The 12883-nt window shown below is 54.7% G+C and overlaps 1 protein-coding gene across 2 annotated transcripts in view; it reads right to left on the reverse strand.

The window, feature by feature from the left end:
- Positions 1-12883, reverse strand: part of BLTP2 (bridge-like lipid transfer protein family member 2) — a 36561-nt gene that overhangs the window by 14844 nt on the left and 8834 nt on the right. For both annotated transcript variants that reach the window (XR_009152801.1, XM_058163920.1), the window contains exons 10-21: positions 12778-12845; positions 12539-12687; positions 10434-10549; positions 8906-9069; positions 8252-8519; positions 5914-6119; positions 4485-5580; positions 2715-2906; positions 2353-2555; positions 2148-2266; positions 1099-1319; positions 394-584 (exon numbers count right to left, since the gene is read on the reverse strand). Coding sequence is in view for 1 of the 2 variants with exons in the window: in XM_058163920.1 (XP_058019903.1) it covers positions 394-584; positions 1099-1319; positions 2148-2266; positions 2353-2555; positions 2715-2906; positions 4485-5580; positions 5914-6119; positions 8252-8519; positions 8906-9069; positions 10434-10549; positions 12539-12687; positions 12778-12845 (2993 nt within the window). In the remaining variant the exon portion in view is untranslated. The remainder of the gene's footprint in view (positions 1-393; positions 585-1098; positions 1320-2147; positions 2267-2352; positions 2556-2714; positions 2907-4484; positions 5581-5913; positions 6120-8251; positions 8520-8905; positions 9070-10433; positions 10550-12538; positions 12688-12777; positions 12846-12883) is intronic.

Genomic DNA, 12883 nt, shown 5'->3' on the forward strand with positions numbered 1-12883 from the left:
AGAAAGAGAAGGAAGGAAGAAAGAGAAAGAAAGAAAGATCGATTGATCCTCAGGCCAGATAGGTGGGAGGTAGAGATAGAGATAGAGAAATAGATGGCAGGCAGGCAGGCAAAGAGAAAGAGAGAGAGAGAGAGAGAGAGAAAGGAAGGAAGGGAGGGAGGGAGGGAGGGAGGGAGGGAGGGAGGGAGGGAGGAAGGAAGGAAGGAAGAAAAAGAAAGAAAGAAAGAAAGAAAGAAAGGAGAAGAGGGAGGGAGGGAGAGAAATTCCAGAGATGGATCCCAGGAAGGTCTGAGCACACCGCCTTGTAATTCAAGGGAGGGGCCTTTCCGAGCGCCCCCCCTCCCCGCTTGAGCCAATCCAGGGCCCCTCCCCACCCTTCCTTCCCTGCCTCACCTGGAGCTTGGGGAAGAGGGCGGTGCAGGAGAGCTGGCGGTAGTGCTGGCCCAGCTTCTTCTTGCTGGGCTTGAGGTTGCCGAAGAGCTTCCCGCGGCAGATGGGGCGGCTGACGCTGGTCCAGGTGGCCCAGAAGTTCTGCATCCAGCGCAGGGTGCTGCTGTACAGGAGGATGCGCGGCTGGGAGGCCTCTGCGGATGGGACGGGGGGGGGAAGGGGGGGCGGGAAGGCCCTGGTCACACCTTGCCTGGCTGACGGTCTCCCATCCGCCAGAGCTTTTCCCCCAAAAGGCAACGAGACTTTTCATGTGTCTCTTCTCATCCAAGAAGCTGAGAGAGAGAGAGAGGAAAGAAGGAAGAAAGGAAAAGGAGGGAGGAATGACGGAAGAAAGGGAAATGGGAAGGAAGGAAGGATGGAGGGACGGAGGATGCAAGGAAAATGTGATGGAAGGAAATGGGAGGGATCGGAGGAGGGAGAGAGAAAGGGAGGTAGGAAAGAAGGAATTCTGAAGAATTGAAGAAGCTTCTTGGATGAGAAGGAAAAAAACAAGGAATTCCAGTTGCCTTTTGGGGAAAAAAAGCCCCTTTGGGATGGCCTACTTACAAGGGTGGCTGCCATCCCCAGCCGCAGGGCCGCCCCCAGGCCTGGGTGGATGTGAGTGGCACCCCTTCTCACCCCCCTCGCCCGCCCTCCTCCCTCGCTCACCGCCACTGGGCCGCGTGAGGTCCATGCGGATGGCCAGGTTGAGGTTCTCGGAGCGGAAGGCCCGGAAGGAGTCGTACTGCTGCCCCACGGGCACCTCGGGCAGGAACTCCGGGGAGCGCAGCACCACGCTGTGGTGGTCGTGGGGGTTCCCGTGGCACAGCCAGGTCAGGTCCAGCGTCATGCACAGCTGGGGCAGATGAAGGAAGCAGCAGTCATCGTACCTGCCCAGGACGGGAAGGGAGCCAGGAGTCAGACCCTTCCCTTCCCTTCCCTTCCTTCCCTCCCATCCTCTCCTTCCTTCCTTCCACACTTCCTCCCTCTCCTCTTTGTCCTTCTCTCCTTCCTTCCTTTCCTTCCCTCTCTCCCTCCCATTCTCTTCCCAACCTCTCCCTTCCTTCCTTCCTTCCTTCCTTCGATCCTTCCCTCCCTTCTTTCTAAAATTGATTTACGTAGAATGTTTTCCTTTTATATTTAGATCACAGGTAGCCCTTGAACTGTTGAAAGATCATTAGTTCATTCATTTAGTGACCATTGAAAGTTACAAAGGCACTGAAAAATGTGCCTTACGACAACTGAAGCATCCCCATGATCACGTGATCAAAGCTCAGATGCTTGGCAAAGTGACTCATATTGATGACGGTTGCAGAGTCCAGGGGTCACGTGATCCCCCGTTGCAGCCTTCTGACCAGCAAAGTCAATGGGGAAGCCAGATTCACTTAACAGCCATGTTACTAACTTAACAACGGCACTCTTTCACTTAACAACGGTGGCAAGGAAAGTCATAAAATGGGGAAAGACTCAACTGTTTCAGGAATGGAAATTTTGGGCTCAATTTTGGTCATAAGTCGAGGACTACCTTATTTAGAAAGTTCATTTATTCATCTAGAAAAAGGCTGGTTTAGAGGAAGCTGTTTAGAAAAACGTATTTATTTATTTATCTAGAAAAAATATTTATTCTTTTAGAAAAAAATTCTCTGGGAATTTGAATTATTTTAAAAATGGCCCATTTTATTGGGGAGACCCTGCCGGGGGGAGGGGTATCCACCCACTTGGACGCTGTCCGGACGTTGACGTCCAGGTCTCCCTTGAAGACGAACTGGCCGGGCCGCCAGTGGAAGGAGAGGCGGCTCCACTCCCAGTGCAGGTTCTCCGTGGTGTTGTAGGGATCCTACAGTAGGGAGAAGACGAGGCTGGGTGGGGGGTCCGAGCCCCGAGGCTGCCCCCACTCCCGTGTCCCCCTGGCCGCTGCCTCACCTCCGTGGCCACCTGGTGGAGGCTGGCCTGCTCAATATCCATGTGCCAGTCGCCGTGCAGCAGGAGGCGGCTCTTGTCCCACCAGGGGAGGGGCGGGCTGGGGTCTTCCGAAGCCTTGGTCAGCAGGTCGATGGCCTGTCCAATCAGGGTCCAGGCGGGGTCCCAGCAGGGCCCCCACACGATGGTAAACTGGTAGACCTCAGCTGGGGGGCAAAGGAGGGGAGGGGGATTAGGGGCATCAGAAAAGGGGGACAAGGGCGACCTTTCTCCCCCCTCCCCCAAAGGGGTCAGAGTCCCATCGTAGCCCCAACCCACAATTTGGGACAATTTGGGGAAGGCCAGACCCCCCCAGAGGGACTTACAGCAGAAGTCGTGGTAGAACTTCAAGGGCGGCATGTTTCTCTCCACGGTCACCGGGCCCCAGGGGGCCCCCAGCTCCAGCTTTTGACGCCGGCGAGAGCAGGGCTGTCCAGGGGTCTCCGCACCGGCCAGCCGGCCCGACAGTCTCCAGTCCCGGATCTCAAATAAATAACGCGGGTAGTCCCGGATCCGCACTGGGAGGGTGGAGGGGGGGGGGCAGAGGAAAGGAAAGAGGCCACGTTGAGAAGGGGAGAGACGGGACAGGTGGGGGGCAGGGGGGGCCCGGCTCCTTCACCTCTTTTCTCTTCAAAATGCTCTTATTGCGTTCAACAGAAGAGATTATCTGCAGCTTAGGGCTGAGCTGTGGGGTCCTTGGTGCTTTCTGAGCTGCAGGCATTTCATGACCCAACTAGGTAACATCAACAGTGTTAGAAGGAGTTAACAGATGGAAAGGAGGGATTGGGATGTTAAGCAAGGTAATCATGTGGGGGAACCTCTGATAACAACCATCGTGACTTGCAACCATAATGGGCAAGTCGTAAGTCGAGGACTTCCTGTATCTTCAATATCACCCCCACTGATCACTTCAATATCAATGGCTCAATGTCACCCCAAATCAGAGAAGGATCAAGCGAAGTCCCCAAATCCTGATGGAACGAGCCCTTTGGATGTTTTGATGCATCTCATACCACACCAGGCAAGGATGAATTTAGATGAGACAAAAGGTTTCCAAACCTGGCACCTTCAGGACTTGTGGACTTCCACTCCCAGAATTCCCCAGCCAGGAAAGCAAAATGAGCTGCCTAGGGAATCCTGGGAGTTGAAGTCCCTAAGCCTTCAAGCTGGCTGGGGCATTCTGGGAGTTGAAGTCCACCCGTCTTAAAGTGGCCAGGTTTAGAGAGAAGCTTGGATCACACCAAGGCGGCGATACCTACCACAGTGGCCCCATAGCCAGAAGAGCCTCACTGTACCCACAGGGGCACCCGTGGCCCATTTCCACAGTCGGTAGTCCCCAGGCACGTTTGGCTGTCCTCCAGTTAGCAAAGCTTAGGCCCCGGGGCCTGTGGGGCAGGGGCCTGCCTTCCATACTTCCCACAAACACACTACTGTAGAGCTAAACAGATAAAACGCTTGAGCCTCCCTGGGACCCCAAAGAGATCCAATCAGTTGACCCCAAAGGAAACCAACCCTGATTGTCCTTTGGAACAGGGGTCTCCAACCTTGGTCCCTTTAAGACTTGTGGACTTCAGCTTTGCTGGCTGAGGGACTCTGGGGGAGGATGGGGGGGAGGGAGGGGCTGGTGTGTTCTACAGGCAGTCCTAGACTTAGGCCACAATTGAGCCCAAAATCTCCACTGCTAAGGGAGACAGTTGTTAAACAAATCGCTGTTGTTAAATTAGCAAAACGGTTATTAAGTGAATCTGGCTTCCCCATTGACTTTGTTTGTCAGGTCACAAAATGAGATCATGTGACCCCTGCAACGGTCATAAGTATGAATCCGTTGCCAAGCGTCCGAGTTTTGATCACGTGATCGTGGGGATGCTTCAATTGTCATAAGTGTGAAAAACGGGTGTAAGTCCCTTTTTTCAGTGCTCTTGTAACTTGGAACGGTCACTTAATGAACTGCTGTAAGTCAAGGACTACCTTGTACTCCATGGGGCCACAAAGACTGAGCAACAAATCGAACACTGAATTGCCCTGTTCCTCAAAACTGAAAGGCGGACGTTGACAGACGGGACCCAGTACACCGTGGAGCCCAGCTGCACACTCACCAAAGAAGGTCTTGACGCTGCCCTTGACCATGCGGCACCAGTGGGTGAGGAGCTCCAGGCCCTCGGGGGGGAAGGGGCTGGCGGCATCCATGTCCCGGCTCTGCTGCAGCACCCGCTCGGCCCCAGAGAAGGCCTCGTCCGCCAGCGCCACCAGCTCCAAGCTGCACATGGTCCACGTGATCAGCGCTTTGCGCATGGGCGTGTTGGCGTAGAGCCGGTGGGAGCGCTGCAGGTAGATCTCGATGTTCTTCTTCTCCAGGGAGGCATAGAGCTCCTCGATCTTCCGGGCGGGCAGCAGCTCCCCGTGCTGCTTGCGCAGGGCGGCCACCTTGGCGTCCAGCAGGTGCAGCCGCTTGGCGCTCTCCTTGCTCTCGTCCTTCATCAGCTCGTAGTTGTCGCGCAGCTTCACCTCGAAGACGTCGTCCAGGAAGACCCAGGAGAAGTGCTGGACCTTGAGCAGCAGGTCGGGCGGCAAGGGATGGGGTGGGGTCCCGCCGGCGGCCTTCCGCCCGTGGAGTCCCTTCAGCCACTTCTGCACGCCCAGCGCCTCGTCCAACGTAGCTGAGAAGTCGTACTGGTAGGGGAATTCCACCGCCACGCCGGCACAGGAGAGGGCCCAGACGCGGTTGCGCAAAGTGCAGAGGGTGGGGAAGGGGCCGCGGTGCAGGATCATTTCCTCCAGCTCCGGCAGGGCCTGCAGCTCCACCTCCTTCAAGACCAGGATGCTGTTGCCGTCAAAGCCGGCCACCAGTCCGGGACAGTAGGCGTGGAGGGACGCACCGTGTCGGTTGAGCAAAAGCCGCTCGGCCGCCAGGCTCAAGTAGCGGCTCTCTGACACGAAGGCGGTCACCTTCAGAGAGCTGAACTCCAAGGTCAGCCCCAGCTGCCTCCTGGGGGCTGGGCCCTCTGGGAAGGGAGCCCCGTCCTGGGCAGGGAGCCGGCCTTCAGGGTCCTGCTGGGGAAGGGAGGTGGGTTTTTGGGGCGACAGCAAGCTTTGCAGCGTCTCGCAGCAGCGCCGGGTGGCCAGCAGGTGCTCGAACAGGTACATGTGGGTGGCTGGGCTCCAGAGCAGCGTCAGGTTGTCTCCGCATTGCACCTGGGGAAGGACACGTTGGGCGATAAGCCCACTGCCAAACAAGGCTTCCTGCCAAGCCCCACTCATTCCCCAAGACACAAAAAGGGGGAGGGAGGGGGTAGGAAGCCCTGATGCCAAGCAAGGCGGGAACTGAGCGTCCTGGGAGGGGGCAACATTGCCTTGGACCTGGCACCCACAAAGCCCCCCTCCCGGAGCCCAGAGACCAGGATAGATTGTGCTGGACTCTGTGGAGGTGGCCAGATGGGGCTTGGGGGGATGAATGGGGGGGGGAACCCAGTTCCCTTGCGAAGCGACTGGGGCAGGGGGAAGCGACTGGCGAGGTAAGAGAGGCACCTCCAGAGAGCGGATGCTGCTGCGGTAGGTGAGGCACAGGGCGGCCAGGCCAGCCACGGGGCTGGGGATGGCAGGGGCTTTGCAACAGGGCTGCATCTTCTCCGCCAGGCTCTTGACCAGGGACAGAGCCACCCCCTGAATGCTGATGGTGCAGCTCTCGGCACTGCCCAGCGTGGTCAAGGTGTCCACCCGAAACTCTGTGGCCCCTGGATGAGAGGGGGAGAAAGGGGGAGAGGGGGAGGGGGAGAAAGAGAGAGACACAAAGAGAGGGGAGAAAAGAAAGAGGGGAGAGAGAGAGGAGAATAGAGAGAAACAGAGAAGGGAGAGAGAGAGGGGAGAGGGATGGAGGGAGTGGGGAGAAAGTGAGAGAAAGGGGAGAGGGAGGGGAGAGAAAGAGAGAGGGGAGAGAGAGGGAGGGGATAAGGAGAGGAGGGGAGAAAGAGAGAAAACAAAGAGAGAGGGAGGGGGACAAAGAAAGATAGGGGGGAGAGAGAGAGAAAGGAGGAGGGAGAAAAAGTGATGGGGGGGAGAGGGACGGACAGACAGACAGACAGACAGACATTCAGTGAGGCCACCTCCTGGCCCAAAGACCCACAAAGCCCATTCATCCCATTCCTCGAACCCGTGTCTCTGCAGCAGGGAGGGTGGCCACTCCCTTTTCCACCTTCAAAGCGCTCCATGGCTTAGGGCCTGGGTACTTACGGGACCACCTGCTGTTTCCACATGCCTCCCACCGACCCGTGCGCTCTCACAGAGAGGGACTTCTCAGGGTGCCGTCCGCCAAGCAATGCCGGCTGGCGGTCCCCAGGGGAAGATCCTTCTCTGTGGGAGCACCTACTCTCTGGAACGAACTTCCCCCCGGTTTGCGCCAATTGCCTGACCTTCGGAACTTCCGCCGCGAACTGAAGACACATCTTTTTATTCAAGCGGGACTGGCCTGATTTTTAAATTCTAAATTTTTAATTTTTAATTTTTAATTGTAATTTTACTGGGTATTTTATATGGTCAATTGGACGGTTTTAATTTCGGCCTTTTATTGAATAAGCTTTTTAATTGTTATTTTAATATGTATATTAATTGTTTTAAATGAAGGCTGTACACCACCCTGAGTCCTTCGGGAGAAGGGCGGTATAAAAGTTTAATAAATAAATAAATAAATAAATGGAAACTGAAGGCAGGAAGACCCCAAACGGGAGGGGCTGCTCTACGCAGCCGGCCGTCGCCTGTGGAAATGGCCACTAACTCAGGGGGATCCCCGCAGGGCCACTGGCAGCAGCGTCCACTGAGCGGTCCTTTGGGGTACCAGGCCCCTCGGGGGGGGGAGGGTTGGCCGCTCTCTCGTGGGCTTCCCAAGGGGCCTGCAAACCTGTCCTGGGACCAGAGGGAGGGGGGCTAATGGAACCAGAGCGGATTCTATGCATTTGATTGCCTTTCATGTTAATTTTAAGGTCTTCCCTGTCAACGGCCAAAGTTTTCATGCAGCGACTTTACAACTTCTGGACTTTGACTCTGCCGGCTGGGGAATTCTGGGAGTTGAAGTCCACAAGTTGTAAAGTCACTGCGGCTGGAGAGCCCACTTTTCATGTTTTTAATCCTGTACAGGCAGTCCTCGACTTATGAACACCATGGAGGCCAAAATTTCTGTTGTTAAGCAAGATAGTTGTTGAGTTTTGTCTCATTTTATGACCTTCTTGTCAACATTGTTAAATGAATCACTGCACCTGTTAAGTTAGTCACACGGTTGCTAAAACTTCCCCATGGATCACGTGATCCCTGGACACTGCGACCGTCATAACTATGAGTCACTTGCTACCTGTCTGATTTTTGATCAGGTGGCCAGGGGAAATGCTGCCATGGTGACCTGGAAAACTGGTCCTAAGTCACTTTTGTTTAGTGCCGTTGTAACTTTGAACGGTCACTAAATGAACGGCTGTAAGTCCAGGACTCTCTGTAACTGTTTCATTCTGTTTTTTATGGCCATTTTAAGCTGTGTAAAAATTTAATGTTTTATTTGTTGAATAAAATAAATGAAATATAAAAATATTTTATATAAAACCAATAAGCAAATAAAATAAATCTGGGCACTGAAGTGCAAATCCAGAGCCAGGCAGGCAGAGAGTGCTTGTGTGAGGGAGGGAGGAGACTGTTCCTAAATGAGATAAATAAACACTCTTAAGTGTCCCCAAAATCATTTTTGGGTTCAGAGGTTGAAAGTTGGAGCCAAGAAGAGTCAGTCCCTGTCCCAGCCCCCAAGCAAGGGGGGGGGGTTCTTCTCTCTGCTGGTTCCCAAGGCACAAAAGACCCCCCCCCCAGTCATCCAAGGCCGCCCGAGGCTCACCTGCCAAGCTCGACAGCGTAAAGAGGTTGACGTCCTCTACCTTCAGGTCCACCTTCCAAAGCACCCCAAATTCCTCCCCCAGAGCGGGGGGCAGCTCCCCCAGGGGTTCCTGAGAGCCGGGCTCCCGAGGCTGCAAGAGCAGCAGCAGCCGGGAGAGGCAGTCGGCGCAGGCGTCCGAGGACTCCAGCTGCAGCCCACGGAGGGTGCAATCCAGGAAGAGGGTGTCCGCGTGGGTGCTGGACGTCCCCAGCGGCTGGTTGTAGCTGCCCTGCAGAACGAGCGGAGGGACAACGTCCGGAGGGGCCCTGGGGTGGGCAGCCGGGGCCTCGGCCAGAGGGTCAAAGCCAGGATCTCCGCCCCCTGCGTGCAGGCCTTCCCTCCCATCAATCACCCAGACCAGATAACCCAGGGGTCTTCAATCCCCAGGCTCTGGACCATTCGGAACTGGGCCATGCGAGCAAGCTCCATTTGAGCGGGTGGTGGAGCTTCACCGAGTGCCCGTTGTTCGTGCCAATGGAGCTGTGCCCGCCCACGGGGGCCAGACGCTCACCCAGAACCGTTTCCACTCCCCCCGGGCCACCCCGCAAAGCCGGAAGAGGTTTGAGCTGCACTGGAGTAACCCAGCCTGGCTCCTGCGTTTGTCTCGCGGTGCACCTGAAGGTTGAAGGAGTCCAGGATGAAAGCTTCTCCCCAGACATGCATGTTCGGGGGGTGGGGGGCCCGCTGGATGTGCGAGTCTGCCCCCACCCGCCAGCAGAAGTGGTCGACGGCCAGCACGGCCCTCTGGTGGACGCTCTGAGGACGCAAGTGCTGGTAATCTAAGTCGAAGGAGGAAGGCAATATTATTATTATTATTATTTTCTTTTTATCTATTAAATTCGTTTGCCCCTCCCCATCTCGCCACAAGGGGGCTCTTTTCTTTGTTGCTTGCTTTTGGCATGGGTGTGTGTGGGGGGTCTTGATTCCCCCACCCCAATTGTTAAGGGAAAAACAGTGTATCACTGCAGAACTTGCGAGATGAGAGTTGCTGTGCAACAGAAGTGGAGAAAGGACGGGCCTTTTAGGGCTTGTGGACTTCAATTCCCAGAATTCCTGAGCCACCCAACATGGCTGGTTCAGGAATTCTGGGAGTTGAAGTCCACAAGTCCTCAAAGACCCATCCTTTCCCCACCTCTGCTCTGCAATGAAAAAAATCAGGAGTCTGCAGGTCATGAAAACTTTTAAATAAAATCTAGCTTGCTTCCAACAAGCAAAGTCAATCGGGGAAGCCAGATTCTCTTAATAACCCTGTAATTCACTTAACAGCCATTAAGGGGTTTGCTTAATGAACACAGCAAGAGGCCGTAAAATTGAGCAGGCCTCACTTAACAACTGTCTCGCTTAATGACAGATGTTCTGGTCCCAAAGGTGGACGTAAATTGAGGACTACTTTACTAGGTGAAAAGGGGCTATCAGACTCCTGATTTCTATCACAGAAAGCCAGCCGGGTTTTGTTTTTTGTTTTTAAGAAACCAGGGTTTTCGTTTATTTTAAATCAGGGTTCTCCAAGCTTGGCCACTTTTATGACATGTGGACTTCAGCTCCCAGAATTCCCCAGCCAGCACTGGGGAATTCTGGGAGTTGAAGCCCACCAGTCTTAAAGTGGCCCAAGTTTGGAGACCTCTGATTTAATTTCAGAAAGAAAATAATGTTTAATAATATTTGAATAATATTTAACTATTGTTAATCTGAATTTGAATATTTTTTGTGGTTTTATATTAATGGCTGATACTATCAACCACCCGAAGTGACTCAAGGTAGTGAGACGGGCAGGGTATAATGAGTTAATTAAACGGGGAATGGGAAAACAGCTGGAACTCTGTTTCCCAGAATGCTTCGGTGACCTTCATGGGTCTCAAAGGCTTCTGGGGAGAAGGAAGGCTGCAGCCTGGAGCTGCAATCACCAGGATGGGCGCATCCCAGGGTGGGAGGGGTAGAGAGGAGGGAGCAAGGTCTTCCCTGCTTGGCCTCTGCAGAATCCGGCCAGACTGACCATTGGGGGAAGAGAAGGAAGAGGACTCGTGGGGCCCCTCCCAGGGGAAGGGTGTGTGTCTTGGATCGTGGCCCTTGGAAAGCTTGGGGTGAACAGGGGGAGATGAGAAAGCCAGCCGGACAGACGCGGAGGGCAGCTCCGGCCACTCACCCACGGAGATGGAGTTGAAGCCCAGGGCGAACGGTGGGGTGTCTCCCAGCTGCACGGAGAGGTTGACGTTGGACACTGAAGCGCTGAGGATGATGGTGGCCAGGATCTGCGGCATCCTGGGGGGGAGGGGAAGCAGGATGGGATGGTGGGTGGGGGGGTTGGGGGGTGTTGACATCAGGAAACAGGGTTAAATGTCTACATCCCAGTAAGTGGGGAGAGCACCTTGGCCCTAAAGGGGATCCTGGCTTGTTGTAGCGGCTCAAGAGGCTGGCCGGAAGCTCCAAATGGGGACGAGGGCATGGGAATATTCTTGGGAGGCATCTACCATGCCTCACAAGGCAGAAAGCATCACCCCCCCACTCCCACCCCCAGCTGAGGCCTTGACCCTGCATCCACGGGCTGCAAATGGCCAGAGGGGGTCAAACTGAATCCTGGCAAGGGGGAGCCCCCGACTCTGAAGTAGGGGTCTCCAACCATGGCCACTTTAAAGACTTGTGGATTTCAGCTCCCAGTCCACAAGTCTTCGCGTGGCCACGGCTGGGGGGCCCTGTGGTTTAGGGTGTCCCCAGGCCTTTGGGATTCAAGCGCAGAGGGACCTGGAGGGATGAAACGAAACGTGAATGAGAAAAATTAAAATATGTTTTTAAATTATTTTAAGTAATTGAATTGTTGACTTGACGGGTTGGCTCACTCTGCACCCAGCCAGTCAGCGGCTTAAGGGAGGTTGATGAAGAAAAGTGAAATTCCCACCCAATTCCCTCAGGTGGAAAGGGTCTCTCCTCCTGAGGGAATTGGGTGGGAATTTCATTTTTCTTGATCAAACCCCCCCCCCCACACACACACTTTCTCATGGCTTCAGCTACGGATATCAATGAATGGCTGTGTGCGGAATGAGCCACAAGCCAAGTCAACAATTCAATCATTTAGAATAATTTTAAATATATATTTTATTTTTTCTTATTCACATTTTGTTTCATCCCTCCTTTTGCATCCTTTCTTTAATGGTTCTCTTCGACGGAACTCTTGTCCGGGGAGAGCTGCCCTTCACCCTGCTGGGGGGGTTGGGGGACGACAACGGAGCAAAAACCGGCTGCCCAGACTGGCTTTGCTCCCCTGGGACCCCACCGGGCCGGTTCAGCCGGTTTCTGCCCAGGGAAGGCCGCAGGGAAGGCCGTCCGGCTGCCCAGGTGGTTCCTGCTGGACGCGGAGGAGGGGTCTCTCAGAAACCAGATTCCCTCCTTTCTCAGAGAAGGTTTGAGTTTGAAAACTGATCAGGGTTTAAAAGAATTTTTTTTTAACTGGCAGTCCTTGACTTACAACCACATCAAAACCCAAAATTATTGTTGTTAAGCCAGACGGTTGTTAAGTGAGCTTTGCCCCATTTTACAACCTTTCCTGCCACAGTCGTTCCGTGAATCCCTGCAGTTGTTAAGTGAATCTGGTTTTTCCACCATTGACTTGCCGGAAAGTCGCAAGGGGGGATCCGGGACAGTGCGACCGTCATAAATACAAGTCAGTTGCCAAGCATCCGAATTTTGATCACGTGACCGTGGGGATGCTGCAACGGTCGTAAGGGTGAAAAATGGCCATAAGCCACTTTTCTCAGGACCGTTGTAATTTCGAATGGTCACTAAACGAAACATTGTTAAGGTGAGGCCCGCCTGTAAAGGGTTCCAGGGTTGCTGCCCAGAGGAGACCAGAGTGGCTGAGGGCCAAACCGCTCGCCTGCCATCCATCGCAGCAATTCCTTTAGTGACCGTTCAAAGTTACAATAGCCCTGAAAAACCGTTTTTCACACTTACGACCGTTGCAGCCCAGCCTCCCCACGGTTGTGTGATCAAAGTTCAGACACTTGGCAACTGATTCGCATTTATGACGATCGCGGTGTCCCAGGGGTCACGTGAGCCCCCTTTTGCGACTTTCTGACGAGCAAAGTCCACGGGGGAAGCCGGATTCACTTAGCAACCAGGTTCACTTATCCACTGCGGCGATTCACTTAACGACGGTGGCAAGGAAGGTCACCAGACGGGAGAAAACTCCCTGAACAAACATCTCGCTTTGTGGCCGTAAGTCGAGCGCTGCCTGGGCTTGTGTCAACCACTCACCTGCCGCCGGGCCCCCTGGCCGAGAGAGGCCATCCTGGGGTCTGCTCCGCCGAGGCCAGCATGCCCACCCAGTGGGAGAACTCCTGGTGCCGGTAGTGGACGATGCAGGTGTTGACCATGACGGCCACGGAGATGTCGATGGCCATGACCTGTGTGTGAGGGGGGGGGAGGCGCTCAGAGGGCGGGGCGGCTGTGGGAGAGCGGGGGAGGGGTGACCCCAGGCATCCATGGGGGCTCACCTGCAGGCTGGCCTTCAGCAGGTTGAGGCACACGATGCGTTGGCGGCTTTGCGACAGCAGCAGCCCGTCTGGGGAGGCAAGAAGATGGCGGGTGAAGCTGGCTCCT

The sequence above is a fragment of the Ahaetulla prasina genome, chromosome 1, assembly GCF_028640845.1.
Source record: "Ahaetulla prasina isolate Xishuangbanna chromosome 1, ASM2864084v1, whole genome shotgun sequence".
NCBI classification, from domain to species: Eukaryota; Metazoa; Chordata; class Lepidosauria; order Squamata; family Colubridae; genus Ahaetulla; species Ahaetulla prasina.